Source organism: Pelophylax lessonae, assembly GCF_965119305.1.
Source record: "Pelophylax lessonae genome assembly, chromosome: 6".
NCBI classification, from domain to species: Eukaryota; Metazoa; Chordata; class Amphibia; order Anura; family Ranidae; genus Pelophylax; species Pelophylax lessonae.
In genome coordinates, this window is record NC_138773.1 from 188,903,971 (window position 1) to 188,917,227 (window position 13,257).

Consider the following 13,257-nt stretch of genomic DNA (forward strand, 5'->3'; position numbering starts at 1 on the left):
AAAACGTCAATGCCCATAACTATTCACCCCCCTAAAGTCAATACTTTGTAGAGCCACCTTTTGCGGCAATCACAGCTCCAATTCGCTTTGGATAAGTCTCTATGAGCTTGCCACATCTTATTACTGGGATTTTTGCCCATTCCTCCTTACAAAACTGCTCCAGCTACTTCAAGTTGGATGGTTTTTGCTTGTGAACAGCAATCTTTAAGTCTGACCACAGATTTTCTATTGGATTGAGGTCTGGGCTTTGACTAGGCCATTCCAACACATTTACATGTTTCCCCTTAAACCACTCAAGTGTTGCTTTAGCAGTGTGTTTGGGGTCATTGTCCTGCTGGAAGCCGAACCTCCGTCCTAGCCTCAAATCAAGCACAGAGTTGTAAAGATTTTGCTCAAGAATATCCCTGTATTTAGCACCATCCATCTTTCCCTCAACACTGACCAGTTTCCCAGTCCCGACTGCTGAAAAACATCCCCACAGCATGATGCTGCCACCACCATGTTTCACTGTGGGGATGGTGTTCTTTGGGTGATGTGATGTGTTGGGTTTGCGCCAGACATAGCGTTTTCTTTGATGGCCGATAAGTTCAATTTTAGTCTCATCAACCACTCTGCCATAATGGCTTATTGTTGTCCTATGTAAAGATACTCCAATCTCCGCTGTGGAACTCTGTAGCTCCTCCAGGGTTACCTTAGGTCTCTGTGCTGCCTCTCTGATTAATACCCTCCTTGCTCGGTCTGTGAGTTTTGGTGGGCGGCCGTCTCTTGGCAGGTTTGCTGTTGTGCCATGTTCTTTCCATTTGGTTAGGATAGATTTGATGGTGCTCCGGGGATCATCAAAGATTTGGATATTTTTTTTTTTAATAACCTAACCCTGACTTGTACTTCTCAACAACATTGTCCCTTACTTGTTTTGGAGAGTTCCTTCGTCTTCATGGCAGTGTTTGGTTAGTGGTGCCTCTTGCTTAGGTGTTGCAGCCTCTGGGGCCTTTCAAAAAATGTGTGTCTATGTAATCATGTGACACTTAGATTGCACACAGGTGGACATCATTTCACTAATTAGGTGACTTCTGAAGGTAATTGGTTGCACAAGAGCTTTTTATGGGCTTCATAACAAAGGGGTTGAATACATGCGCACATGCCAGTTTTCTGTTTTCTATTTCTAAAAAATAGTTTTATGTATATATTTTTCGCATTTCACTTTACCAACTTAGACTATTGGGTTCTGATCCATCACAAAAAATTCAGATTAATAAAACATTGAACTTAAGGCTGTAATGTGACAAAACAGGTAAAAAGTCAAGGGGGTGAATACTTTTGCAAGGCACTGTATAGGAGCATCATAGGAAGGTGTGGAAAGTCAAATACCCCTAAGCTGTGAAGCTAACCGAGGCAAATAGGTCACCTAGAATCCAACCTTCTAGTTATGTTTTAGGCTGTCAGCACAGAATTATAGGTTGTAACTAGCCAAGCTTTTTTCCCTTCTGCTTGAATATTTTTACATAACTGCTGAAATACTGTTACTGTATACGGTTCACACCAGCATTCAGCCCTGTACAACGCAAGCCCTTTCTTTACTTTTCTGTCCTAGCATTGGACTGCATGCAGACAGCACATTTTAGTAAATAGTCATGCATTGGCTGTACAAATGTACCCACACAGCCAAGTTTGGCAGGTACGCAGGGAATATTGAGTCAGGGTCCGTGCAGCTGATGCTTGTTTATTCACTAATGTGGGCTGCCTTCATGCAGCTCAGGGCTAAGACAGAAAAAGAAACAAAAGGCTGCAGACTCTGAGCACCCATGTGAATGATCCATGAAACACGCACACACGTACCAAGGTTTAAGAAACATGCACTGTACCTGAAAGCCTTTTCCTCAGCCTGTGGGGTGTAGTGGAGATAAATTCATTTTTTTTTCCCTTCTTGAAAAACAAAAAAAATGCATTGAGCACATATCTTGAAGAGCTAACCCAGACACAAATTAAACAAATCACTAAGCTATTAATGTTTATCCAATGAACCCAACAGTTGGGCTACAGTCAGAGCTGAGTATTGAGTAAATATATTCCCGACATGTGGCAATGTACAGCAACAGTACAATGTATAAAAATGTATTTGAACAGACAAGGAGTCACTGCTCAAGGTGGTGTAATTGCCTGATGACTCACACAGGTGCATGCCCCGGCTCGCCTCCGTGAAAACTTGATAAAAGAAAAGGAATTGGCAGCACTCCAGGTTGAGTCAAAATCCAGGTTTATTGACTGGACATCCAAATATGACAATCGTGACAAGGTAGACGCGTTTCACACACTGACTGTGTGCTTAATCATAATCATAATGATTAAGCACACAGTCAGTGTGTGAAAGGCGTCTACCTTGTCACGATTGTCATATTTGGATGTCCAGTCAATAAACCTGGATTTTGACTCAACCTGGAGTGCTGCCAATTCCTTTTCTTTTATAAAAATGTATCATTTAAGTGAATTTTGCTTTGCTCATGTGGGCTCAATTCAGAGTTATTTTACTCTTAACCACTTCAGCCCCAGAAGGATTTGCCCCCTTTCTGACCAGGCCCTATTTTGCGATTTGGCACTGCGTTACTTTAACGGACAATTGCGCAGTCGCGCGATGCTGTACCAAAACTAAAAATGTACGTCCTTTTCTCCCCACACATAGAGCTTTCTTTTGGTGGTATTTGATCACCTGTGCGATTTTTATTTTTTGCGCTATAAACAAAAGAAGCGACAATTTAACTTTTTCACATTCTGCTATATGACATTCTCCCCAAAAAAAAAAAAAAAAAAAAAAAAAAAGTAAAAAATCTAAATTTAACATTTTTGGCCAATTTGTTTTCTGCTACATATTTTTGGTGAAAAAAAAAAAAAAAAATCACAATAAGCGTATTTTGATTGGTTTGCGCAAAGGTTATTGCATCTACTAACTACAGGAAAGATTTATGTCATTTTTATTGTTTTGTTTTTTCTACTAGTAATGACGGCGATCTGCGATTTTTTGTGGGACTGCGACATTGCGGCGGACAGATCGGACCCCTGACATTTTTGACACTTTTGGGGGGACCAGTGACATTACTACAGTAATCAGTGCTAAAAATATGCACTGTTACTGTAATAACACTGGTAGGGAAGGGGTTAATATTCGGGGTGATCAAGGGGTTAAATGTATGCCTAATGCTTATTGACGTGTGTGTGTGTGTGTGTCTATGTGTGTGGGGGTGTTCTGTGACAGGCACAGAGATCGCAGTTTCAGTATACAGTAGCTGAAACTGCTGATCTGTCCCTGCCAGTCAGTGAGAAGATCCGCCTGCTTTGTTTACATAAGCAGCCGGGTCTTCTCTCTGTTTACCAGACGATCGTGGGAGGTCTCTTACCACGGCCCGACTTCTGCTGTGTCGAAACCCCTTCCCCTCCAGTCACATAGTACTACATGACTGGACCTAGGGGAGCCGCACTGCCGCAGTAATATTACTGTGGGCAGTCGGCAAGTGGTTAAAATCTGAGATAAAATAACATATTTTTTTCAAACACATTTGCAATTCACAAAAAAATTGATTTTTGTCTTACAGTAAAATCGGATTTTGTAAGATCTTACCGTAAAATCCTTTTCTCTTAAGCTCATTGACAGACGTAGTCTTCTTGATTCTCAAGAACTGGGTTATGTTGTTCTCCGCAGGAGCAGGACTAGGCAGAAAGAAAAACGTTCTGGCTCCACCCTAGGGGAGGTCCCTGAGGGTATATCTTCCCTCTCTCTGCTACAAGGCATCAGTTCTGTCACAAAGCAGCAACAGAGAATTTAACCCAACCCAACTCAATGATAGAGGGGCGGGTACTACGTCTGTCAATGAGCTTAAGAGAAAAGGATTTTACGGTAAGATCTTACAAAAATCCGATTTTCTCTGTCGCTCATTGACAGACGTAGTCTTCTTGATTCTCAAGAACTGGGACATCCAGAAGCAGTGCCACAAATGAGGGGTGGGATTGATCGAAATCAAAATCCAATCTAGAAGGCCCAACCGGTGCCAAACTAGAAGTTTTAAAGGCTCATTATAAATAAAGAATGAGACTCAAATGAAAATTTCCAACGGAAAAAAACCCTCGAGGTAGACCACTGGTCTCCTCAAATGGCGGCCTGCAAAACCTTGCGGCCAAACGAGGCATCAGACGATGCCATTACATCAACTTTATAATGTTTTGTAAAGGTATGCACCGACGACCAGGTAGCCGCCTTGCACACCTGGACCACTGACGCCTGATGGCGAAAGGCCCATGACGCACTAAGTGCCCGAGTGGAGTGCGCCTTAACAGGGAACGGGGGCTCCCGACCCTTAATAGAATAAGCCTGTACCACCGTCTGTCTGATCCATTTGGAAATGGTCGCGGCAGATGCAGGCAACCCCTTTTTGGGTCCATCCGGGATCACAAAAAGTGAATCCGTCTTGCGAAACGAGTCTGTCGTTTTCAAGTATACCCTGATCGCCCGGACCACATCCAAGGAGTGTAAAGCAAACTCTCGAGGATGACTGGGCTTAGGACACAGGGAAGGTAATACAATTTCTTCATTCAGATGAAATTCTGAAACCACTTTTGGTAGGAAGGATGGATTCGGACGAAGAACCACCTTATCTCTATGAACCACCAGATATGGGGAATGACAAGATAAAGCGGCCAGTTCTGACACCCTGCGTGCAGAAGTGATAGCCACCAAGAAGGCCACCTTCTGGGACAACGTAGGTAGAGGAATCTCCCTAATATCTTCAAAGGGAGGTTTCTGAAGAACCGACAATACTAAATTAAGATCCCAGGGTGGTAACGGCGCGCGCACTGGCGGAGCCAGATGTCGCACCCCCTGGATGAAATTCCGCACCAAGGAATGAGTAGCCAAAGGCTTCTGAAAGAAGATAGCTAAAGCGGAGACCTGACCTTTGATAGTACTCAAGGCCAGTTTCTGCTCAACCCCTTGTTGCAGAAAAGCTAATATTCGACTAACCGAATAAGACCGTGGACGGAACCCCAGAGGTTCACACCATGCAATGTAGGACTTCCATGTACGATGATAAATCTTTCTGGAAGTCGCTTTCCTTGCTTTAACTAGAGTAGGAATAACTGAAGCTGACAATCCCTTGTCCTTCAGCACCTGGGTCTCAATAGCCAGGCCGTTAAAGCCAGCGATCGTAAAGCAGGATGGAAGATCGGTCCCTGAGACAGTAGGTCCTCCCTGAGAGGAAGTCTCCACGGGACGTCCGCCACCAGTCTGACCACGTCGGCGTACCAAGCTCGGCGAGGCCAGTCCGGAGCTACCAGGATTACTGGAATTCCTTCCTCCTCTATCCTGCGAAGAAGTCTTGGCAGTAACCAGAGAGGAGGGAAGGCATACATTAGCTGGTATTGCCCCCACGGGGCGATCAGTGCGTCTGCGGTCTCTTCTAGAGGATCGCGGGAGCGAGCCACGAATCTCTGTACTTTCCTGTTGAATCGTGATGCCAACAGATCCACATCCGGGGTGCCCCACCGTAGGCACAACTGGTGGAAAACTTCTGGATGGAGGGACCATTCCCCCTGATCCAGAGTCTGACGGCTGAGATAATCTGCCTGCCAATTCTCCACCCCCGGAATGAATACCGCAGAGATAGCTGGAACAAATCGTTCCGCCCAGCGAAGAATGTAAGCCACTTCTTTGGCCGCTCGGACACTCTTGGTGCCCCCCTGGTGATTGACATAAGCCACGGCCGTGGCGTTGTCCGACTGGATCCGAACCGGGCTGCCCTGGAGCTGCTCGGTCCAGTGAATCAGACAAAGTCTGATCGCTCTCAGTTCCAATACATTTATCGGCAACCTGGATTCTTCCGGGGACCAGAGTCCCTGGACAGATAACTGACCGAGAATTCCTCCCCATCTGGATAGACTGGCATCCGTGGTCACTATCGTCCAATATATTGGCAGAAATGACTTTCCCTGGCTGAGCATCGGAGACCGAAGCCACCAGACCAGAGACTCTCTGGTCTGTTTGCTCAATCGGATCCGATTGTCCAGGGATTCCGGATTCCGATTCCATCTGAGAAGAATCTCTTGCTGAAGAATTCGGGTATGGGACTGGGCAAATGGGACTGCTTCGAAGGAAGCCACCATCAACCCCAGAACCCTCATGCAAGTTTGAAGAGAAGACCAGCTGTTGGATAGTAACAACTGGACTGCTGATTGAATCTTCCGGAGTTTCCCTACCGGAAGGAAAACTCTTGTCCTGACTGTGTCTAGAATTAGACCCAGATATTCGAGCCTCTGGGTGGGAACCAGAAATGACTTTTGCTGGTTCACCAGCCACCCGAATTCCTGTAAAGAAATTTTAGTAATTTCTATGTTTTGTAGCAGGGTCTGAGGAGACTCTGCATGAAGCAGGAGATCGTCTAGGTAACCTAGAATCGATATGCCTCTTTGGCGCAGTAGTGCCAACATTGGGGCCAACACCTTCGTGAAGACCCGAGGAGCCATGGCGAGACCGAAAGGTAACGCCACAAACTGATAGTGGTTCTCTTCTACGGAAAAGCGTAGAAACCGCTGATGTCCTGCGAAAATGGGAATGTGAAGATAGGCGTCCTTGATGTCTATGGACGCTAGGACATCCCCTGGATGCAGGAAGGCTGCTACTGTGCGAATGGATTCCATCTTGAATTTCCTTATGTTGAGAAAGGAATTGAGTGCCTTAAGTCCAGAATTGGACGCACTTTGCCCTCTTTCCTGGGTATTGTAAATAGGTTTGAATAAAACCCTAGAAAACGTTCTGTCCAAGGAACGTGGACTACCACTCCTTGTTGTAGTAAATCCGTGACTGCTCTCCGCAGATCTTCTAAACGATCCGGGGATAGTCGGATATTGGAAGGGAAGAATCGCGCCGGTGGGAGAGATCGAAACTCGATCTTGTACCCTGACCTTATGACTTCGCAAACCCACTTGTCCGGGATTCTGGAAAGCCATGGATCCGGGAATCGGCGAAGACGTCCCCCCACCCCAATTATGGGTGGGGGCGCACCTTCAGGCCTTGGACGATTTATCTTCAGGTCTGGAGGGGGCGGGCTTTTGCTTGCCCGACCAACGTCCCCTGAAGCCTCCTGAAGGAGCTTTGGAGGACTTAATTTTTTCACCCGCGGGACGAAAAAACTTTTTGTGAGCAGAGAAAGAAGGCCCTCGTCTTTGTGTACGCCTGAGAACCACTGCTGAAACTGATGCTCGCGCCAATAATGGAGTGGCGTCTAACGCCGCATCACACACAAACTGTAACCCCTGTATCATTTGTTCCAACAAATCTGATACCGCCTGAGGGACCTCTTCTAAGTCCCGGCGTAACCACTTGGTCCATTCAGTTACAGTCTGCGAAACCAGACCAATAGCAATTATTGGTCTGAAAGCTGATCCAATCAAGGAAAACATGGTGCGAGACATAGCTTCTATCTTGCGAACCACTGGATCTTTAAAAGGCGGAGCGTCTTCTAAAGGAATAACCGTGGCTTTATTCAATCTAGCAATTGGTGAATCCACCACAGGTGGTTCTGTCCATTTCTTAATGAGGGTTTCCTCAAACGGATAACGCCTGTTAATGCGTTTAGAAATAGCAGAGGTGCGTTTTGGCAGACTCCATTCTTCTTTGATTGGATTGCCAAAACATTTGGGCAATGGAAAAACCTTCGCCACTTTGATGCGTTTTTTAGTCCCAAAAGGGATTTCAGTTTCAGCTATTTCCGACGGAATACCCTGTAATCTTAAGGTTTCTTGAACAGATACAATGAGTGCGTTTACCAACGCTTCCTCTCGGGCTATGGCTGATGCCGAAACATCCTCCTCACTGTCTGAAGAGACAGTACCCGAGACACCAATCCCCGATGAAGTACCTGCAACTGCAGAAATAGGCTCAGAGTCTGAATCCGAAGTTTCAGATAATAAAGGGTTAGGCGGGGGTCGCTTTCTTGCGCCCTGTCCCTGACAAGCCACTTCCACCCGGGACACAAAAGTTTCCATAATAGCTGACAATGATTCAATCGTAAGCGGGGTGCTGGAGGATCCTGCAGACACCTCGAGGGGATCCGGTGGAGATACATGAGTGGCAGGGTCCATGTTAATTCAGGACACCTCTGCCAGAAAAAACAAAAAACTTTTTTTTTTTTTTTTTTTTTTTATGTGTCTCCCCCTAGCGCAATAGCGCCCCTCAGAGTACCTGCTTCTCGATCCCCACAGAGATAGAGAGGGACCCCCAAGGCTCACCACCCGATGGAGAGAAGTTTCCAACCAACTGCAGTCAGCGTCTGTCTTTTACAGACTGGAAAGAGCTGTGTTCGTTTTCCCAGGTAGAAGGACGTGGCTCCGCCCCCTGTGTACGCCTTCCGGCGTTCCCAGCTCTCCACGAGGTAGCTGGGCTCATCAAACATGGCCGCCCCCATACCGGAGACAAAAGACTCCAAAAACATGGCGGCCGGCGTGACCTGAGGACATACATACACCTGGTCTACGGCAAAATGGCGGCGGACCGCCGAAATCGTTTTCCCAGCACATCCACCTGCATCTCTGCTAAGTGGCGATATATCGATCTGCAGGAGGTACACTTACAATTAAGGTAGGATTATACCTCCTATGTCTGCTGTAATATTACAGTCTGCTGGGTAGAGTGTTAGCTCTCAAACCAAGTCCACTTCCCACAAACACATGCTGTATTTACAAGGGGGACTTTTAGTGTCAGATATATACTGACCATGTATGGAGGGGCCCATAATTCATACTGCCTCATAACGAGGAAAAAAAGGGAACGTTTACTCACCATACCGAACCGAACAGGCACCCTCTCTTCACAATACCCTCTCCACCGGGGTGGGGGGTTGTGGACCATTCCGGACGCCTCGACTCTCTGGTTCCTGGCGTCCAAGCGAGACTTTTAACTCGCAAGGTCAGTCCCTCCAATGGGACTCCGTCGCGGCCGACCCAGCGCGGAGCTCTGGTCTGCACGCGCTCGTAGGCAGAAACCGGGGTGACCACTGGATCTCAACATCCAGCCCGTCGCCCGGCCCCGCATACTTACTTGAATGTGTCGCGGCCGACCAAGCGCAATGCAATGGTCTGCGCGCGCTCGTAGGCCGGCTGGGGTGACCACTAGTGTCGCCCAGTCCGGCGTATTTGCTTGAAGATCTCACAGGAAAAAAACACTGGAGAAAACTGCCTAAAAAAAAATATTTTTTCTAAAAAAAATCTTGCCAGGACCCAAAAGATCCCAGCAAGAACTTAGGTCCTTACTCCTGACTAGACAGAAAAAAACTGATGCCTTGTAGCAGAGAGAGGGAAGATATACCCTCAGGGAATAATAAAAGGAAATGACCAGCGCTATGGACTAAAGTGCATATGAGGGGGGGAGGAGAAAGATATTATAAATAGAAGGTGTAAGCTGCCACCAATCAACCCTTAGATATAAGGGTAAAAGTGCAATAAAAGAATGTGATAATTGGTATCGGCGCTACCTTATTAGTGTGAAGTAAATACCACAAATATCAGAGTGTCACCAATGTATAGTGAATAAACTCCTAAATAAAATAAATATTACATAACCAATGTGTTTAATGAAGTACAAAATAAAAACAACCAATACGGTGATAGGTGTACCATATACAATAATAGTGAACATAAAAGAAAAAAAGAAAAAAGAAAGAAAAGAGAAGGGGAGTAAACCCCTAACCACAAATGTGTTTATCAGGTATGAATTTCCTGATATATTACTCAGCAGCAAGTATTTATATCTATTTTTATATCACATATGGGGCACATATATCAGGAAATTCATACCTGATAAACACATTTGTGGTTAGGGGTTTACTCCCCTTCTCTTTTCTTTCTTTTTTTCTTTTATGTTCACTATTATTGTATATGGTACACCTATCACCGTATTGGTTGTTTTTATTTTGTACTTCATTAAACACATTGGTTATGTAATATTTATTTTATTTAGGAGTTTATTCACTATACATTGGTGACACTCTGATATTTGTGGTATTTACTTCACACTAATAAGGTAGCGCCGATACCAATTATCACATTCTTTTAATACCCTCAGGGACCTCCCCTAGGGTGGAGCCAGAACGTTTTTCTTTCTGCCTAGTCCTGCTCCTGCGGAGAACAACATAACCCAGTTCTTGAGAATCAAGAAGACTACGTCTGTCAATGAGCGACAGAGAAAATCCTTTTCGCTGAAGTTCATTGACGGATGCAGTCTTTGTTCTTCTTAACAGTAGGGTTATACTGCCCGCTATAGGTGTAAGACATTAGGCAGAAAAAAGTTCTGGCTACGCCAAAGGGCAGTCCCAGGAGGTATACTCCCTCTCTCTGCTATAGGATGTCAGTTTTGTAACAAAGCAGTGTCAGAGAAAACAATACCAACCCAACTCAAAATAGAGGGGCGGGTACTGCGTAAGTCCATGAACTTCAGAGAAAGGACTTTACGGTAAGACAAAAATCAAATTTTCTCTATCGTTCATTGACGGACAGAGTCTCTGTTCTTCTTCGCAGTAGGGAAGTCCCAAAGCAGTGCCATAAAACACTGGGGGGGGGGGGGGGGGGACAGCAGAAAAAAAAATCCCCAAGGCTGAACCATAGCCAACCAGGCAACATAGAGCTCATCAGAACAACAAGATGAGACCCACCTGAAAAAAAAAAAAAACATTAAAACACCTTCAAGGGAGACTAAAACACCCTTAAACAGTAGCCTGCAAAACTTTGCGACCAAAGGAGGCATCTGCAGATGCCAGCACATCCGCCTTATAAAACTTTGTGAAGGTATGAACAGACGACCAGGTAGCCACCTTGCAAACATGAACCACAGATGCCTGATGACGAAAGACCCAGGAAGCATTAAGCGCCTGAGTAGAATGCGCCTTAACAGGGAAAAGTGGAACTTGACCCTTAATTGAATAAGCCTGCACAACTGTCTGTCTCATCCATCTGGAAATAGTCGCAGCAGATGCAGGTAGCCCTTTCTTAGGTCCATCCGTGAGTACAAAGAGCAAATCTGACTTTTGAAAAGACTCACCAAGTAGCCCTGATTGCCCAAACCACATCCAAAGTATGCAGTGCAAATTCCTTAGGATGTTTGGGCTTAGGACACAAGGAGGGTAGCACAAGCCGTCAAAGCCAGCGATTCTAAAGCAGGATGGAAGATTTGCCCTTGAGATAGTAGATCCTCCCGGAGAGGAAGTCTCCAAGGAACGTCTGCAACTAGCCTGACCAGGTCAGCGTACCAAGCTCGGCGAGGTCAGTCCGGAGAGACAAGGATGACCGGAATCTTTTCCGCCTCGATCCTGCAAAGAAGATTTGGCAGTAACTTGAGAGGAGGAAAAGGCATACATCAGCTGATACTGACCCCACGGAGCCACCAGAGCGTCTGTGGCATCTGCCAGAGGGTCGAGAGCGGGCCTCAAACCTCTGCACATTCCTGTTGATCCGAGACACCAACAGATCTACTTCTGGAGTGCCCCAACAAAGGCACAAGTGCTGGAACACCTCTGGGTGGAGAGACCATTCCCCTTGATTCAAAGTCTGTCGACTGAGGTAATCCACCTTCCAATTTTCCACTCCTGGAATGTGAACGGCGGAAAGAGTTGGGACACCCAACAAAGGATGCCTGCCACCTCCAAGGCCACAAGGACACTTCTGGTGCCCCCTTGGTGATTGACATAAGCCACGGCCGTGGCATTGTCCGATTGAATACGCACTGGACAGCCTTGAAGGTACTTTATCCAGTGGACTAGGCAAAGTCTGATCGCTCTCAGCTCCAGAACATGGAGTCTTCCAGGAACCAGACCCCTTGAGCAGAAAGCTTGCCAAGAACACCTCCCCACCCGGACAGACTGGTATTCGTGGTGATCACTGTCCAATACAGGGGGGAGGAAGGATTTTACTAGTTTGAGCATCGGGGACCGAAGCGACCATATCAGGAACCCCCTGGTCACCTGACTCAACTGGATCTGGGTGTCCTGTTAAACTTTCAGTATGAAATAGAAATACATTTTTATTATTACAGGTCAAGAATTGTGAACTTTGAGGCCTCAGTTGACCTTGCTACATATTGAGTCAAAACTCTTTCAGTTTGACACACACATTGCGTCCATTGTTTGAGATGGTTTTGTTTGCATGTACTTTGAGATGAGAAGCTGTGTCATCTGCCCCCGAAAGGAAACTGTGTTTGACAAACTTTTAAATACAATGCTCAGAAAGGCAGATAAATAAATTGCTTATCACAGGTGGAACGGCCTTTGGGGGGAAAGATTTACATAAGACATCCTTCCCCTGGTCATGAAACAAGAAAAGCCAGAGAGGTCATAAAACTTTATGTTCAGGCCATGACTCACACAATGGGCGAAACTCAATTTCAGGATAACACCTGTGTTCAACCATACACCATGCAAGTAAACTATTGTTTTCACCCTGAGAAGACAAACAAAACTGTCTGGACAAAGACTAGAATCTGTCTATAAACCAACAGGGGGTAAAGTTGTTGAAATCTACACGGAGTCAGATAAACATTGTCACTTAGATTGATGAGAACTGCAAATCTCAAAATGAATTTCATAAAATCATAAACTGATATCTTTGCCCCATCATATACAAAAGGTGTTATGGAACTATGATGTTATGACAACCTCCTACTGAGAAGTACATTATATTCTATCATATAGTAGTGTCAAATGGTCAGAAATTTCGCCCATATTTTATCATCCAGTCCCAATTCATGAATGTACCGTTGTTAACATAATAATGCCTAAATGGATAATATTCTGATCAGAAGTAACCATGTATAGAAAAAGTTACATATACAAGCTGTTGTGTATCAATATATATAACTGTATATGTATCTATTTAATTCTTACTACTACTAATTGAAGTCTTGGGTTAAAAAGTAAAATCCAATATATATATATATATATTACATAAGAGATATTAAATATGAGAATGGTGGTATCCAGATTAATCTTTATTTAGATACCTGGTGGATTAAGTGGACATGTCATAGATGAGAGCATGATTACATTTTATGTTGTTTTATAATAGTCTTAAATGGAGAAATCTTTATTTAATTTTAATATACTGGTTGACCAAGAGGTGTCACCCTATGACATCACCAGTTAATGAATAAGTAACCCCAACCAATAGGATAATGTTCCTCCCACGGGGTTTGGCTTATGATAATTTTTACTGCCCTTTTGTTCAACACAAAAT

General features: G+C 45.0%; 1 protein-coding gene across 1 annotated transcript in view; it reads right to left on the reverse strand.

Annotated features, from left to right (window-relative positions):
* ORC2 (origin recognition complex subunit 2) overlaps positions 1 to 13,257 on the reverse strand; it is a 135,429-nt gene that overhangs the window by 79,626 nt on the left and 42,546 nt on the right. Inside the window, exon 7 of the mRNA XM_082261318.1 lies at positions 1,863 to 1,920. Within this exon, the coding sequence (XP_082117444.1) occupies positions 1,863 to 1,920 (58 nt within the window). The remainder of the gene's footprint in view (positions 1 to 1,862; positions 1,921 to 13,257) is intronic.